The sequence below is a fragment of the Trichomycterus rosablanca genome, chromosome 3 (assembly GCF_030014385.1).
Source record: "Trichomycterus rosablanca isolate fTriRos1 chromosome 3, fTriRos1.hap1, whole genome shotgun sequence".
Lineage (NCBI taxonomy): Eukaryota > Metazoa > Chordata > Actinopteri > Siluriformes > Trichomycteridae > Trichomycterus > Trichomycterus rosablanca.
Genome location: NC_085990.1, coordinates 35,705,471 through 35,720,409, shown reverse-complemented (window position 1 = coordinate 35,720,409; position 14,939 = coordinate 35,705,471). Strand labels below are relative to the sequence as shown.

Genomic DNA, 14,939 nt, shown 5'->3' with positions numbered 1-14,939 from the left:
TAATTGGATATGGCTAGATTGGGAGGAAAGTTGGGGGGAAAATGCAAAAAAAGGACCCCCACAAGACACCCTTCTCACCAGATTTAATGTAGGAGTTGGACCATTCACAACATTGCAATGACATGACTTATATGGTAATGACGTAGTGTTTGTTGGACTTGTATATTAGGTGCATAATAGCATACTATACAGCTGAGCCAGCGGTGGTAAAACACACAATGAATGAATGAACGAATAGCATGCTTAGCATGACATAGGCATTTTGCAAGTCAATACAAGCAGATGTCCTTTCTGAAATGAATGTTTTATAACTTGTTGCTATGCATATCCTTAGAATAAAGACTCGCAAGAGCAGTTGAGGATGCTTCACCTTTTCAAATCAAAGGAATTTATTTACGATCTTACAACTAAAGGCAAATGGCAAACAAAAGAGAACTGCTTTTTTAAACTTGTAAGTTGCTTGCAAGTGCTAGACCAGTATAATGCTATGCCTTACTCAAATACAGTTGTGCCTGCTCGCACTGTGTGTCCTTTGCAACCATAAGTCTATAACAGTGGTTTCCAAACTTTTTACAGTCCTGGACTACTGGATCATTAAACCTTGTGTCACCTCTTTAGCCCCTCTAACATGCATTTACATATGGTAAAAGATAAATGAGAAGTCTAAGAATAATGAGAAGGATATGTTGTAGGGCAGTTGTGGCCTAGCAGTTAAGGTAGACTAGTAAGCAGAAGGTTGCTGGTTCAAACCCCACCACCGTCAGGTTGCAACTGTTGGGCCCTTGAGCAAGGCCCTTAACCCTCAATTGCTTAGACTGTAAGTCACTTTGGATAGAAGCGTCTGCTAAATGCTGAAAATGTAAATGTAAATATGTTTGATGAGCCAAAACTTTGAACAGCAAAGGGTTTTCACAGCCAGCCATGATGAGTACCCACAAACAATAGACAAGAAGGTACAAGCCACAAACTGCAAAAAGGTCATTGGGCAGTCAAAACACACTGATGCCAGATGGCATGAAGGATATGGCATATGGTATGGACCATATGACACAGAAGGGCTACTGTGGCTCAAATTGCAGACCATATTAATACTGGTCATAAGGTGAACACATCACAATACACAGTGCATAAAACCTTTCTGTATATGGGGTTGCGAAGTCATAGGCCAGTCAAAATGCCCATGGTAACTCAAAAAGTGCCACAGCCTGAATGCAGGCATCAAAACTGAACATTGGAGCAAGACAAATCCTGTTTTCTCCAGGATCATGTGGATGGATGATTGTAAATGTGTGCATTATTTACTCATGTAAGCGATGGCACCAGGATGCACTGTAGGAAGTAGCAGAGTCCATGTCTTGGTGGGTCAGAGCTGTTTTGGCTCATCAGAACAAGTCCACAATGTTTGGTTGTAAATTAGTGTTTTGTTATTAAATCAATTGTCATTGGACAATCAAGAACTTTTTGCACAATAAGGTATGTACTTATACTGATGAAATATACTGACTATCTTATACTGATGAAAACAACATGTAGTTTTCAGAATTCATATCTAGTAGACATGTCTCCCAGTCCACATTATTCTATACTGAATACATGACAAATGAATACACCACCATTAGTGCCAATACTGTTTCATCTGCTATTTATTATTCTGCATGTGGTTTAACTTGAGAGCTTCCCAGTGATGAGAGAAAATAAGAAAACGCCCACAAACACACCACTAATGCACATCCGAAAATAGTCAGATGAACGCCACTGTGTTGATGTTAAGTCAGCCTTGATGTGAGTTATTTTTACCACTAAAATTAAAAGCACACATTTTTTTAAGCGCAGGTGAGACCCTATATAATTTAGTAACATAATTTAAATAGACTACTTTCAAAATATAGCTCATTAACGGCTCAGGTGAAAATGTAGAGCTGACCTGAGGGCAGTAGCAGCCTTCTGTACAACCTGAACGTCCCACACATGCATCTTGCTGGCCCTGTAGTGCACAATGCTTTTCACAAGGAGAAGCACAGCCTGGCTGGAATGGCTCCACACAGTCTAATGAAACCAACCACACACACACACACACACACACACACACACACACACACACACACACACACACACAAAGAGAGAGAGAGCTTCGTAAGCATATACATCAACACTACAAGAATGTACTAATGACCTGAACTTTTTCAGTCACCCACAAATGTTCAGCAGTAGACTCACCCAGGCAGTCCTTAGGTTCACATGGTCTGTTCTGCTGCTCAAGGTCTTTGCAGTGCTGCCCCCTAGTGGCTAAAGAGAGTGGCACACGATAGCGGTGCTGCACCTGAGACGTACAGGAACACGCTGTCCACTCGCTCCACTCGGACATGGGGCAATCTGAGAAAACAGGGAATAAGACACGTTAAGAAAGCAATAGTAAGAGAAAATGATGTCGTGCTTTATAAAATGTAAAATAACCTGTTAAAGCCTTTACTCGAACTGAAAGAATTCAGAAGAAAACATGTGTAACATGAAACTTAAATAAATAAACTTAAATAAAGCTTAGTTTTATTTTGTTTTTGACATCACATTTGCCTGGTTAAGGTTTGGTGATACTATGTCTTGTTTAGGTTTCTAATTTTTTTTAATAAGATATCTGAAGAAGGCGAAGAAGGACATCTGGAAACACTGGAGTGCTCATGAGTAAGAAGGGTGTGGTAATGGGGTGGATGCTAAATAGAGATTTGGCAATCCACCACTGTTGAGTCGTGCCCTACTGTGTGGCCTAATTTGGCCGGTAGAGGAGGGCACAGTGTCATTGTGAGAATAAAAAGTCACACTATGACTGTCACCTGTGACTCGTGAATGCTAACATGCTCCAGGTGGCAGGTGTCCTCTATATTGTGACCTATCCTGTCTTCCTTGTCAGCGCATTGGCTTGACGGTGTGATGTCGCATTGCTCGGTCCACTCAGGTTTTCGCTGACGCAGAGTGTCAGCATTCTGTCGATTTCTGGGAACTCGCCATTTAACGTCACGCCTTTCAAAGTCACAACTTTTACGTGGACGGACTCCCAACTCTCCATTGAGCATCCACCATTACATTATTATGAAGTTACTATAAAACATTAAATATAACATTATATATAATGTTTTTGCTCACACTGGTTTACTTTTGACTCGTCAGTACACCAGTGTGAGAGTAAGAATTGCATAAAAAAGTATTAAAAGTCCTGTTTTTGTAAAACTAAATTCCATTTCATTTTATTTACACTCCTCCATACAATGAAGACGATTCCCAAATAGAGTTTATTTCAGTCTGTGGCCTTAATTACATTGCAGGACTGTAATATTAACAGTGCTGTGAAAATGTATTTGCTCCTTTTCTGACTCTGTTATTGCATATTCTGAATGAATTTAGATCAATAATTCTCAATAAGTAAACAGTAATATTACACTAAGAGAATATCAGTAAAAACTAGGGCTGTCGAAGTTAACGCGATAATAACGCATTAACGCGATTTCAATTTAACGCGATTAAAAATAATAGTGCCGTTAACGCAAATTCTAGTTAATGTTGAGACTTGACTGGTAAAACTACAACGCTCGGTTACATTATGTTAACAAAAACGTTCTAATGTCGGACTTGCCACCGTTTTTCATTTGCGGTTTGTTAACATAATGTAACCGAGCGTTGTAGTGATGCACTTATAAAGAAATAAATACACGCTATATTCACAAGTTGTCGGGAGCAGAACACTTTTATTAACTTATTCTGTTACGTACCAAATACCGGAAAGCTGAGTCAAGCACGTTAGTCCATGCACTATGGAAGCCCCAAAGGGTCAAAACACACTCACTTCGTGTAGAAACGTCCATCAAACCATTGTCACGATACAACCACAGACAAGTCTGTTACAATAACTACGCCTTATCCCACCTGAAGCACCGCTGATCTACAATGTTTGCTGATGGAGAAATTCTAAACTACAATCTGACATTTACTGCCTAGTATGTGAGTGAATAAACTCCCTTACAGTTTTCTCTTGTCCCAGCAGTTTTTAACATCAGTACATTTAGCATAAAATGTGTTCACCATTTTAATTGTAACATTTCACATAAAAATCCTTGTTTTCTATAACATTTACACAGATTTTTTTAAATGCGATTAATCGCGATTAACTATATGAAATTCTGAGATTAATCGCGATAAAAAATTTTAATCGTTTGACAGCCCTAGTAAAAACACTTTTATTAAAACAATTGTATTGCTGTGCAGGACAAGGTCGTCCAGCACTTACATTACTGAAAAAAATAATTGTCTTCGTAACTTAATAACTGGTTGCATCACCATTAACCATTACAACTTCCTCATTTCCAGAAAAGTTGGGACGTTTAGTAAAATACAATAAAAAGATAAATGTGATTGTACTTTTGTCAGTTAAATAAAGACTCATGAACACTCAGTGTTTTCTGGTTTCCAGCTGCACTTTCTTCTTAATTTTCAATCCTTTTTAGAAAATGAGTTCTTTTTAACTTCTTTTGTTTAATTGTTAACAAGGCTGTGCAATGTTTTAAAGCAGTTTACCATGTTATTATATTTCATTTCTTTCTGTCTGTGCTCTAACACTATAACTAGAATCATGAGCTCACCTGGACAGGGACGCTTGTAACACAGACGTGTCTCTTCTTTGTGTCTCTCTGTATGTACATAAACAGGGCAGGCATCATCACCTTCATCCTCACACACACACCTCCTGTGTCTGGACACCACACCTGCACCGCAGCTCCGTGAACAGGAAGACCAGCTGGACCATGGACACAGGTCATCTGACAGTAGGACACAAGACCAGGATGTTGTTCAGCATCATGAGTCTCATGTTTCTCATAACATACACAATAGAAAACTGCTTGTTTCAATGCTTACATTTATAAATTCTCAAATACTGTCAAATATCAAACATAATTACAAAAATCTCCATGTGTCTTATTACGTATAAGCCAAAAGTAGAAATGATAATGGTTGAAGAACATCAAGCATGATGTTAGAAGTTAAGTAGGAGTCAATAGTAGAGTTAGTAGATGGACAAAATCAAATACTGTGAAAGCACAGATGTGTTAGCATTTAAATAAAAAAAAAGGAAGAATGTATAATTGAACTTTTGACCTATATTTTAATCAAATATCTGGATTTTGTCTCAGTTATAAATGATCATAACATAACCATTTATATTAAATGAAAATAAGTTTTGACATTTGGTTTCTTCTGTAAATAAGTAGTACCAACAATGAAACAAAAGCAAGAGCACTCAACATGAAAAGAGCATATGCATACCAAGACAGGGAGCTGCATCACACTCTTTGGTCTCTCTCTCTGGTCCAGAGCAGTGTGTGCCGTTGTTTCGGGGTGGGGGGTTAATGCAGGCCCGAGTGCGGATCTGACTTCCATGACCACACATCACAGAGCAGTCAGACCACACAGACCATGGAGTCCAACCTCCATTCACTGTAAAAACATCAAGCTTTTTAGGTACTAAAATCAATAATTTATAATTAACAAAATACAAAGTTATTGTTACATAATAATAATAGTCACTATTATGTCATTATTTTAGTACTATTATTGTTGTCCCTTTTATTATTATTATTGTTATTATTGTTGTTTTGTTTAAAATGTTAATTTTGTTTAATTTTATACTATTACAAAATAATTTTGTATATAAATTTTATGTACAAAATACATTTTAATAAAAAGTAAACTAAAACACTAGGATGGAAATTTAATAAATATATACATAAAAAAAAAACAAGATTTAACTAAAAACATAAATGTAATTAAATTACATGCTAAATATGCATAATGCCTGCATCCAGCTGAAACTGTACACACAAAAAGATTTCGATCCAAAGATTATTTTAGCTAGAATGTGTGTGTTGTTATACATTTATTTTGAATGTTATACATTTCAGGAAAGTATGGGCTGTTCCTACCTTGACAGTCAATGTCTTGGCAATACTCTCCTTCAGGTATACATGTGCTAAATACAACATAAAAAAACAACAATTATACAGCATGTCACAGTGTACATAACCTTTAGATGTTTTACATTACCATTTTATTTACTAGGAATTTAACGTCATATTTTACACACTGTAATTACATTAATGACAGGACAGGTAATTACTTTTTATACAAGGTTAATCAGTTTAAGTTTAATGTCCAACACAGTCATGGACAATTTTGTATCTCCAATTCACCATTTTGTATCTCCAAGTCTTTGGACTGTGGGAGGAAGCCGGTTCTCCTGGAGGAAACCCACACAGACATGGGGAGAACATGCAAACTCCACACAGAAACACTGCTTCACCTGGGATTTGAACCCAGGACCTTCACGCTGTGAGGCGACAGTACTACCCACCTAGCTACCATGCCGCCCATTACCATATTATTAGTCTTGCAAAGCCACGCTTTAAATTTGACAAGCTTAAGGTCCCGAGAATCTTTCGGCTTTTTTAGAATATTTTGTCTTAAGGGGTGACAGGAACTAAACCTACATGCACGGTAAAGCTTAAAGTTATGTTGATACTAAAAGCGGCTGTGTCTCAGATTGCGCACTACTGTACCAAACATCATGTCTATGTCTAATTTGTCACATATGTGACATATGTCTAATTAGTGCACATCACGTGGTACAGTTACACAGTATGACACACACACAGGATGCGATTTGGGATGCACGTAGTAAATCACCACTTGTGTAAAAGGAAACGTCTGCATGTGTAAAAATCATCAGATAACATGCCAGTTAAGTGTGAAGTTGTGTCCCACAAATAAGAACAATAGTGTAAAAATAAATATTATTCTATTCTGTTGTATGGTATAAACTGGATATTGAGCTGTAACTGTGCTAAGTGATGTTTTGTCACCCATGAGGATAGATACAAAAAGTACAACAGTACATCAATAAACTCAAATTGCAATTCAAAACACATTAACCTTCAAGCTTAAGCTTGTTTCTGTGCTGCTGTGTCTTACCTCAACACCTTTCATTGACAGATTTTTCAATAATGTATCCCAGATGTCAAATAAAGGCGAAATTTGTCACCCTATATCACACACACACCTAGCCAGATGTTTCACACAGAACCATAAAGACCCAGCCTCTCACTCACCACTGTTTACATTCTCCTTCTAACCATGTGTCGCCGACAGACAGTGACTTGTTGCCATGGAGACACAGCGGCGGGCAGTGCCCTAGGTCACATGGTTTGTGTTGAACTTCCTCAAACTGACAGTCAGCATCTGGAGTATCAGGAATCAGTGACCTAGAAAGACAGAACAGTTGTAAGTGCTCTACTGAAGAGAGCATGCAAAGTAATCTGTTTCTGTTTACTGTCTCCTGCTTCTCTCTGTTTCCATTCATCTGTCAATCTTCAGCTTTATATTTATTTAGACCCTTTACTATCCCCTTCACATTCGTCCATCCTCTTTTACCCAATTACAAGGTCACCAAAGTAAGTTTAAGCATGTATTGAAACTACATAGAGGTCTAGTCATCTTCAATAACAAACCAAATAGTTAGTGCTCTTTTATTTTTTTTAAAATAAAAAAACAAAGACGTGTTGAAGTATCTTTAATTAATTCATGTGATTAAGAGTTAGATTACTACAGCTGGGGACTTCCCTGTGCCTGTATATATGGGACCAGATTGAGTGCATCAATTCAAATGTATATGAAACATACATTTGCTAAAACAAAAAATTCAAGAAGCACCAGAAGCTACGTCTGCCATAAATTGGAAGCTGCCGGAACATGGGTGACATTGTCCACTGTCAATCATGCGGTATGGGCTGGGCTTAGAGGCAGCCAGGCGAATAAGAAATCCAGCTTTAAATAACTGGCACCTCACAGGGGCAATTAAAATATGTTGATGATCATAGACAAAGAAAAAGCATGTTGGTCTTGGATGCTGTAAAGATGCTTTGAGACAATGTCTATTGTAAAAAAGTGCTATTCAAATAAATTTGACTTGACTTGAATGCTTGATTAATTTCAAGTGTAGCTAAAACAGCCAAATCCACCTGATAACAAGCTTACAATTATTAACTACAAAAGTTAATCTGTAATGTCAGAGTGGCAAACAACTTTTAGTCACAATGGCTGGCAACCACAAACAGGGGAACCTAAAATGTTACTAGTTAAAAACCAACAGTTATTCAATAAAAAAGTAAGGTAAGTATATTTGTTTGTTTCTCTGGATGTTTAATGTCATGTTAACCCATTGGTACAAAAGCAGACATTATGCTGTTCTGGTGGTCTTTAAATGTGTCTTCAGATCAATATTTGTAAGGAGTTTGCTTCTGAGAAAAATCTTTGCTTTGGTTTGGCTGAAGATGTCTTTCACTGTATTGGTGAGGTGTGCAGTGTCTATAGGTTCTTAGGCCATGGGCTTCTGCTGTGTGCTGGTATAATTTTCTTGTCCATATATCAGTCGGTTCCCACTACTGCTGCTACCTGATCTGTGAACATTATTGTGTGGGAAGGGGAAGAATTTCATAAGGTAAGTGTTTGGGTGAATAAGTGGTTTTTATAAACTTAGCTATGTCCAGGACAATGTTGGGGTTAATGAGATTCCAAGGAAGGGAGCATTAACATTTGGTTTGGTGAGAGTGTTTATGCCCAAGTTAACATTCAGGTGTTTGATTCTTATTCCAAAAAGTTGTATGTTTGGTTTAGCTCTGTACAGTTGAGGGTACAGTGGTTCAAAGGAGTCAGTGTAGGATGGGTTTTGTGGGTTAAAGAGAAGTATAAATATAACAAAAGCTGAAATATGAAGCTCAAATAGCTTTGTTGTCATAACATTTTAATGTACAAGACATAGGCCTATCAAGGGGTGTAGCATCACGTTAACATTTTAACAAATAAATTTGACCTCCTGTCTAAACACAATCAAACAAAATCCAAACCAAATACATCATTTAAATTCTTTCACACATGTACTTAGCTGTAAGTCCTTACCTGAAGCGTGCTCTCTGTCCTGACCCACAGGTGACACTGCAGGAGGCCCAGCTGGACCAAGTGCTCCAGGAACAGCTGCTCTCTCTGGCACAACTGTGGTTGGTGCAGGACAGCACCCCGTCTACACAGCTGCAGTTATTGCAGCCCACTTGGTGTGTACTGCCTGCAGCCCAGCTCTGCCCCAGAGCATCCACACAGTCACACTGCCAAACCTTCACACACATGCCATCCTGCTGCAGCTCGCCTAAAATAGACATACAGACAAATGCTGAATCTATTGGCAAATAAACAAGTATGTAAGTGACAGGAATCTGTGTCCTTACCTCGAGGGCAGCGACAGCCTGGCTGGCACTCTGTATTGTTCTGGCACTGAATCTCCTGCTGTAGGTCTGAGCATCGCTGAGGGCAGTTGTTGGCGCATGGGACAAACGCATGACCTGGTGGGCATCCACGCTCATCTGGAATTTACAAATGAACTCAACAGCATTCTCAAACAACAATGCATACTAATTACTGTACATATTTCAATATGCAAATACAAAAAACCCAAAACATCCACATTTCTGTTTGAAACACTGCAACTGACTTAAAGGTGCCTGTTCCAGTGTTCCACAGTCTATTTACTTGTCATTCACTGATTAATAGCTTAAATACTATATCTAAATGACTGGTGGTTGGTAAATCATACCGCATGGTTTGGTGTTGCAGGGTTTGACCTGGTTTTTCTCTCCAACACAGTTGTGTCCCCCATTTTTGGGTGGAGGGCTAGAACAGGAGCGCGTGCGAACGGAACGCCCACCACCGCAAGTCTTGTCACAGAGGGACCATTGACTCCAGCGAGACCAGCTTCCATCCACTGAGAAATCACAAACATGGAAAGATCAACAGCTGTCATATTAAACTGAATTTTTAATTGTACAGACATGTAAAGTGAATAAAAATATTTTGTAAGGGCCAGGGTGAATCTGGTTTGAAGCTTAAGAGGTATATCTGTTATCTGAATAGGGTTTTCAGTTTTTGCTGTTCCTCATTTGGACAGCGGTTAACAGTACAGATACAAAAATGCATTTATTGTAGATGCAGAAACAGACAACATATATAATATGATTTTAATGGACTAAAGAACTACATAGTCAATCATCCTTTAATATAACATGTCTTGCTGCAGCCTTCAGAGAGAAAAAGCAGCAGAGATGGATTGCTTGATCGGTATGGACTTACTGTGTGCTGCAGACTGTGTGCTCAAATCGGGGCTGTAGCGGTCAGACTGACACTCTTAATTAATGTCTGGCTTATATTTGTATTTTGTCTTGTGCTATCTTATCTTAAGTAGTAGGCAGCAAAACAATAATGCAAAATACAAAAGGTGTTGTGGTGAGAATTAAAATGAGCAGTTCTTGACCAATTTGAAGCAGTTTTGCAAAGATGAGTGAGCTAAAATTCTTATACAGTAATATTAAATTAAAGTAAGTTACAATCATCGCTGCTAAATAAGGTGAAAAACTGAAAAAGGAACCATGTGTAAATGTAAGTAAGATGTAATATAGTCATTACAAATGATAAGCATAAGACACGTGGTAGGTCTCTAACCGCGGCAGGCACGGATGTTGCAGAAGCGATTCTCCACGTTTCCATCAATGACGTCTGGGCACCAGGTTCCATTAATACCAGGGGCAATGAAGCTGCGGACACGTTGCTGCTGACCGACACCACAGGAGCGTGAACACACACTCCATTCACCCCAGTTTGTCCACGAGCAGTTCCTATGGGCACATGCCTCATCCACACACACCCCACCATCTTCCATACAACAACACAGCCAGGTAAGTTTAAATGCAATTCAGAACATTGTGTCTGTGTGCCAGTGACATAAAAATTAACATATAACAAAATTGACGGTCAGATATACTAAGCTCAAGCTCAATTTGAGTAGATATGGTAATACACTATTTTGAAAAGTAGCTGCAGCTATACCAGGACACTGGGGAAGGTTGCAGATTCTCTGCTGTTCGCTCTGTCCTGAGCAGGCTGCACTGATGCACTTTCTGTGTCGAAACTTTAGTGCAGGAGGACCAGCATCACTACATGTTTTAGAGCATGAGCTCCATGATGTCCACTGGGAGAACCCCGAATCGTCATCTAAAAACAGAGGGAAGTCAAAAACAATGACACAATAACAAAGCAACATGGTTAAAATGGTTTTCTTAGTTGAGAAAGACAATAAAAATGTTTAAAGTATACAGATTGTAGATACAGATCCAGTTCAAATGATAAACATTGTGGTTGCAGGAGTACCTAGTGTAGGAGGCTCTTCTGTAGGAAGTACATTCACTGCAGGTACAGAGAAATATAAACAAATCAACTATAATTATCAACTAAGTATCAACTGACAATATGCATGATGCAAGCATTAAAAAGAAAACATGGTACTAAAGTTACTGTAAAGGCCATGCTCCTGGGCTAGACAGATATAATGTTATGTCGGATCACCATTTAAAAAAAATAAACAGAGATAACAAAATGTAGAGTAAACTTGTCATTTGCCTCACCTGGGCAGTCTGGTGTCTGGCAGTAGGCCATTTCCTGCAGGTCTCCAACGCAATCTTGACCCCCATGTGCAGGGCTTGGCTCAGTACAACTCCTATTGCGCACTTTCTGCCCCAGACCTCCACAGCTGAGTGAGCAAGGCCCCCAGGGTCCCCACTGACTTAGACCTCCATCACGAGGACAGGGCACCAGAGAGCAGTTCCAGACACCATGTTCACACAAGCTGTGAGGGATATCCAACAAGATCAAAGTTAAATTACTAATCAGGCTCAGTTTTAAAATGACAGTATTGGCTGGGCAAACTGAGCCATTGCAATGTTATTAGGCTTGCTGTATTTCAAATACATGCCAGACAATTTTATCAAGTGTATTAAATAACTACAGAATTAAACAACATAAAATTTTGTACTTTGTTACTTTTGTATATTTTTATATTTTGTATATCAGTCCACTAAAGCAAAAACACTGAGAATCTTGTGCTTGACCAAGGCAATTGATTCCACATTACTAAAATACACAAAAAACTTTCTGTAATAAAAAGAATTTTAACTTTTCTTACCAGGAGCTACACTCATGCATCAGCTCCTCTCCAGACATCAGTTCAGTTCCCATGGTAATATTCTGTAGGTCTGGTGTTAACTCTGGGGTCAGAGACACTCTCTGAAGTGAAGTCAATAGCTCCTGGCCCACTAGACATGGACACTCCTACACGTGACATACCAATTACAGTTAAATTATACAAGTAATTCATAACTAGCAACAGGGCAAAAATAACCCAGCTGCCTGTGAACATTCCTGGCTGTTTGTGGTCCTAATATTTTGGTTGCTTGATGCATATGCTCTCACTTGTCTACAGACATTAGATTAATAAACTAAATTAAATGTTACATTATTAATACCTGTAGGCAGGCTCCTTGGTGCTGGAAGGTGTTGGGTGGGCAGTGGCAACCTTCCTCACAGCCTTCTGAGTAACAGCCTTCAAGACCACTAACCTGAGCACAGCTGAACGGACAGCCCTCACCTCGCTCACACTCTCGATACAGACGGCCTGGAGGGCAGCCCACCTCTGATACAAACACACAAACACACATAGACAAATGCCCAGTTAGTATAAATACCACTCTAACCTGAATTTTATCTGATAAAAAAAACATATTTGGTGGACATGTAATTTTTTTTAATAGAATTTTTTGCTTGATGGTCTGTGGTGAAATGTTGGTGCGACTGCATTCTAGTACTTTGAGAGACATGAGGTAAATATTAGATTCACAGTCTATTAAAATGTCTAATAAAATGTCCAGTAAAATGACATCATGATTGTTTCGTGCTTTATGACCGTGGAAAGCAATCAATGAACCAAATCATTTCCATTGAAGTGGTTACCCATACATTTTGGTTCCACCTATTATGCTCAGCTGGCAGCAGAAATTGTCAAAAAAGGCATCCTTTGAATTTTACCAGGTATAAATGCCTCCAAAGTGCAAATAGGTCAAAGTTTACTCATTAGAGTAAATATTTTAATTGTTTTCATTGCTTTGAAGTTCACACTGGCTGTGATAAATAAAACATCAACTGGCTAATTGACTACATTTGATCAATAGTGTAATTTTACTTAAAATTCCTTTACTACAGCCAGAAAACATCCATTATTATAAATTTTTTTAATAATGCTAATCCTATTATTATTCTGTGTAAATCAGATTAGTCAGTGCTCTAAACTATAAGCTTTTTTTTCTTTTTTCTATTATTTTTTTTATTTAATTGTTGGATATAAAGTGTTTGTTACTTACCTAAGCATACTTGTGTGTTGCAGGTCTTGCTCTGTCGTGTCATACCACTGCAGGGGGGAATACGGCAGGATCGAGTGCGCCTCTGTTGTCCTCCGCCGCAGGTAACCGAACACACAGACCACGCTGACCAGCTGTACCATGGGCCAGTATCTGACGTAAACAGTAAACAAGCATTCAGACTTCTTTTCAAGCAAAAAAAAAAAAGAAAATAAACTTAAATTATGTATGAGTAAATAAATCATGAATGAATTTACATGCATATAATGTCTAAATTTAATATGCTACCATAAAATAATCTCAGTTTTAGTTTTTAACTGATTTTCTAAAAACTTTAAAAACATCTTTTTACTATGTTATTATGAATAACTATGTAAATCCACATTATATTAAATCCCCAACACAATAAAGTGAGCAAGGAATCAAGAGGTCTGAACATGTTTTGAATCCACTGTATAAAATAATATAACAAATATAAATGGGCAGAGGTTGCGGTTATAGTGCGTGTCTGTTAATCAGAAGGCTGCTGGTTTAAGCCCCACCACTACCCAAGTTGCCACTGTTGGGTCCTTTAATCCTCAGTTTACATTTTACATTTACATTTACATTTTCAGCATTTAGCAGACGCTCTTATCCAGAGCGACTTACAGAAGTGCTTCCATAGTGAACATTTCATTCCTTAAGTTTAGATAGACAACAGTCGAAGAACACAACTCTGCTAAAACCTGTTAGAACCAAAGTGCCTGTTTTTTTTGTTTTGTTTTTTTTTAATGGAAAAGATTGGAATAAAGTGTTAGTAAATAAGTACAAATCAGCCTAAGTGTTTAGTAAAAAGGTGTGTACAGTTAAATGCATTTGTGCATTTACTATAGTAAGTTGCTTTGGATAAAAGCATCTGCTGAATGCAGTCAATGTAAATAACATAAAATATAATATAAAAATAAAACCAACCAATAAAATCTGTAATTACAAATATTTATATAAATCTATATATAAATCTATATATAAATAACTCTTAAAATAAAATCTAATTTTAAAATCTAATATCATAGTATAGTGTTTACCACATCTGGTATATACCTGAATTAGACAAAATATAATTTGTACACTAACTTACTACAAAAGAGTCACCAGCAATTATGTTCCAGATTCTGTACCTGTGCATGCATGGTTGTTGCACTCCCTCTGCTGGTCACCAGCTCCACTGCACTCTCGTCCTTCTCCCTGAGGCACAGGGTTGTTACACTGCCGAAGCCGCAGCTGGATTCCACCACCACATAAGGTTGAACACTCTGACCAGGGACCCCACTGGCTCCAGCCTCCATCGATAACACAACCTGGAAGTGAGTCGCACTGCAAGACACCTGCCTGACAGGTGCTGAGAAAATAATAACATAAGTTCCAGAGACAGTAAGCTAAATACATGTCAAGAAATAAATATTTTTATGATGTATTTTTAAGGTTTAAATATTAATTGTTTTAGCTGAGGTTACCAGTTGCTGCAGTCAGTGAGGATGTTTTCTCCTGACTGTATGTACTGCCAATCCATCCTGCCCGGCCACTCCCATGATGAGTTGCTGATATTTAGATCCACTAAAATATGAGGGAAAA

General features: G+C 38.2%; 1 protein-coding gene across 1 annotated transcript in view; it reads right to left on the bottom strand.

The window, feature by feature from the left end:
• The window catches only part of sspo (SCO-spondin), a 117,505-nt gene that overhangs the window by 29,783 nt on the left and 72,783 nt on the right, over positions 1-14,939 (bottom strand). The window contains exons 76-93 of the mRNA XM_062992294.1: positions 14,822-14,921; positions 14,486-14,706; positions 13,332-13,481; positions 12,441-12,607; positions 12,101-12,246; positions 11,544-11,764; positions 11,290-11,325; positions 10,969-11,133; positions 10,585-10,794; positions 9,683-9,850; positions 9,318-9,452; positions 8,995-9,238; positions 7,149-7,301; positions 5,967-6,013; positions 5,311-5,481; positions 4,629-4,805; positions 2,192-2,373; positions 1,925-2,026 (exon numbers count right to left, since the gene is read on the bottom strand). Of these exons, the coding sequence (XP_062848364.1) occupies positions 1,925-2,026; positions 2,192-2,373; positions 4,629-4,805; positions 5,311-5,481; positions 5,967-6,013; positions 7,149-7,301; positions 8,995-9,238; positions 9,318-9,452; positions 9,683-9,850; positions 10,585-10,794; positions 10,969-11,133; positions 11,290-11,325; positions 11,544-11,764; positions 12,101-12,246; positions 12,441-12,607; positions 13,332-13,481; positions 14,486-14,706; positions 14,822-14,921 (2,795 nt within the window). The remainder of the gene's footprint in view (positions 1-1,924; positions 2,027-2,191; positions 2,374-4,628; positions 4,806-5,310; positions 5,482-5,966; positions 6,014-7,148; positions 7,302-8,994; positions 9,239-9,317; positions 9,453-9,682; positions 9,851-10,584; positions 10,795-10,968; positions 11,134-11,289; positions 11,326-11,543; positions 11,765-12,100; positions 12,247-12,440; positions 12,608-13,331; positions 13,482-14,485; positions 14,707-14,821; positions 14,922-14,939) is intronic.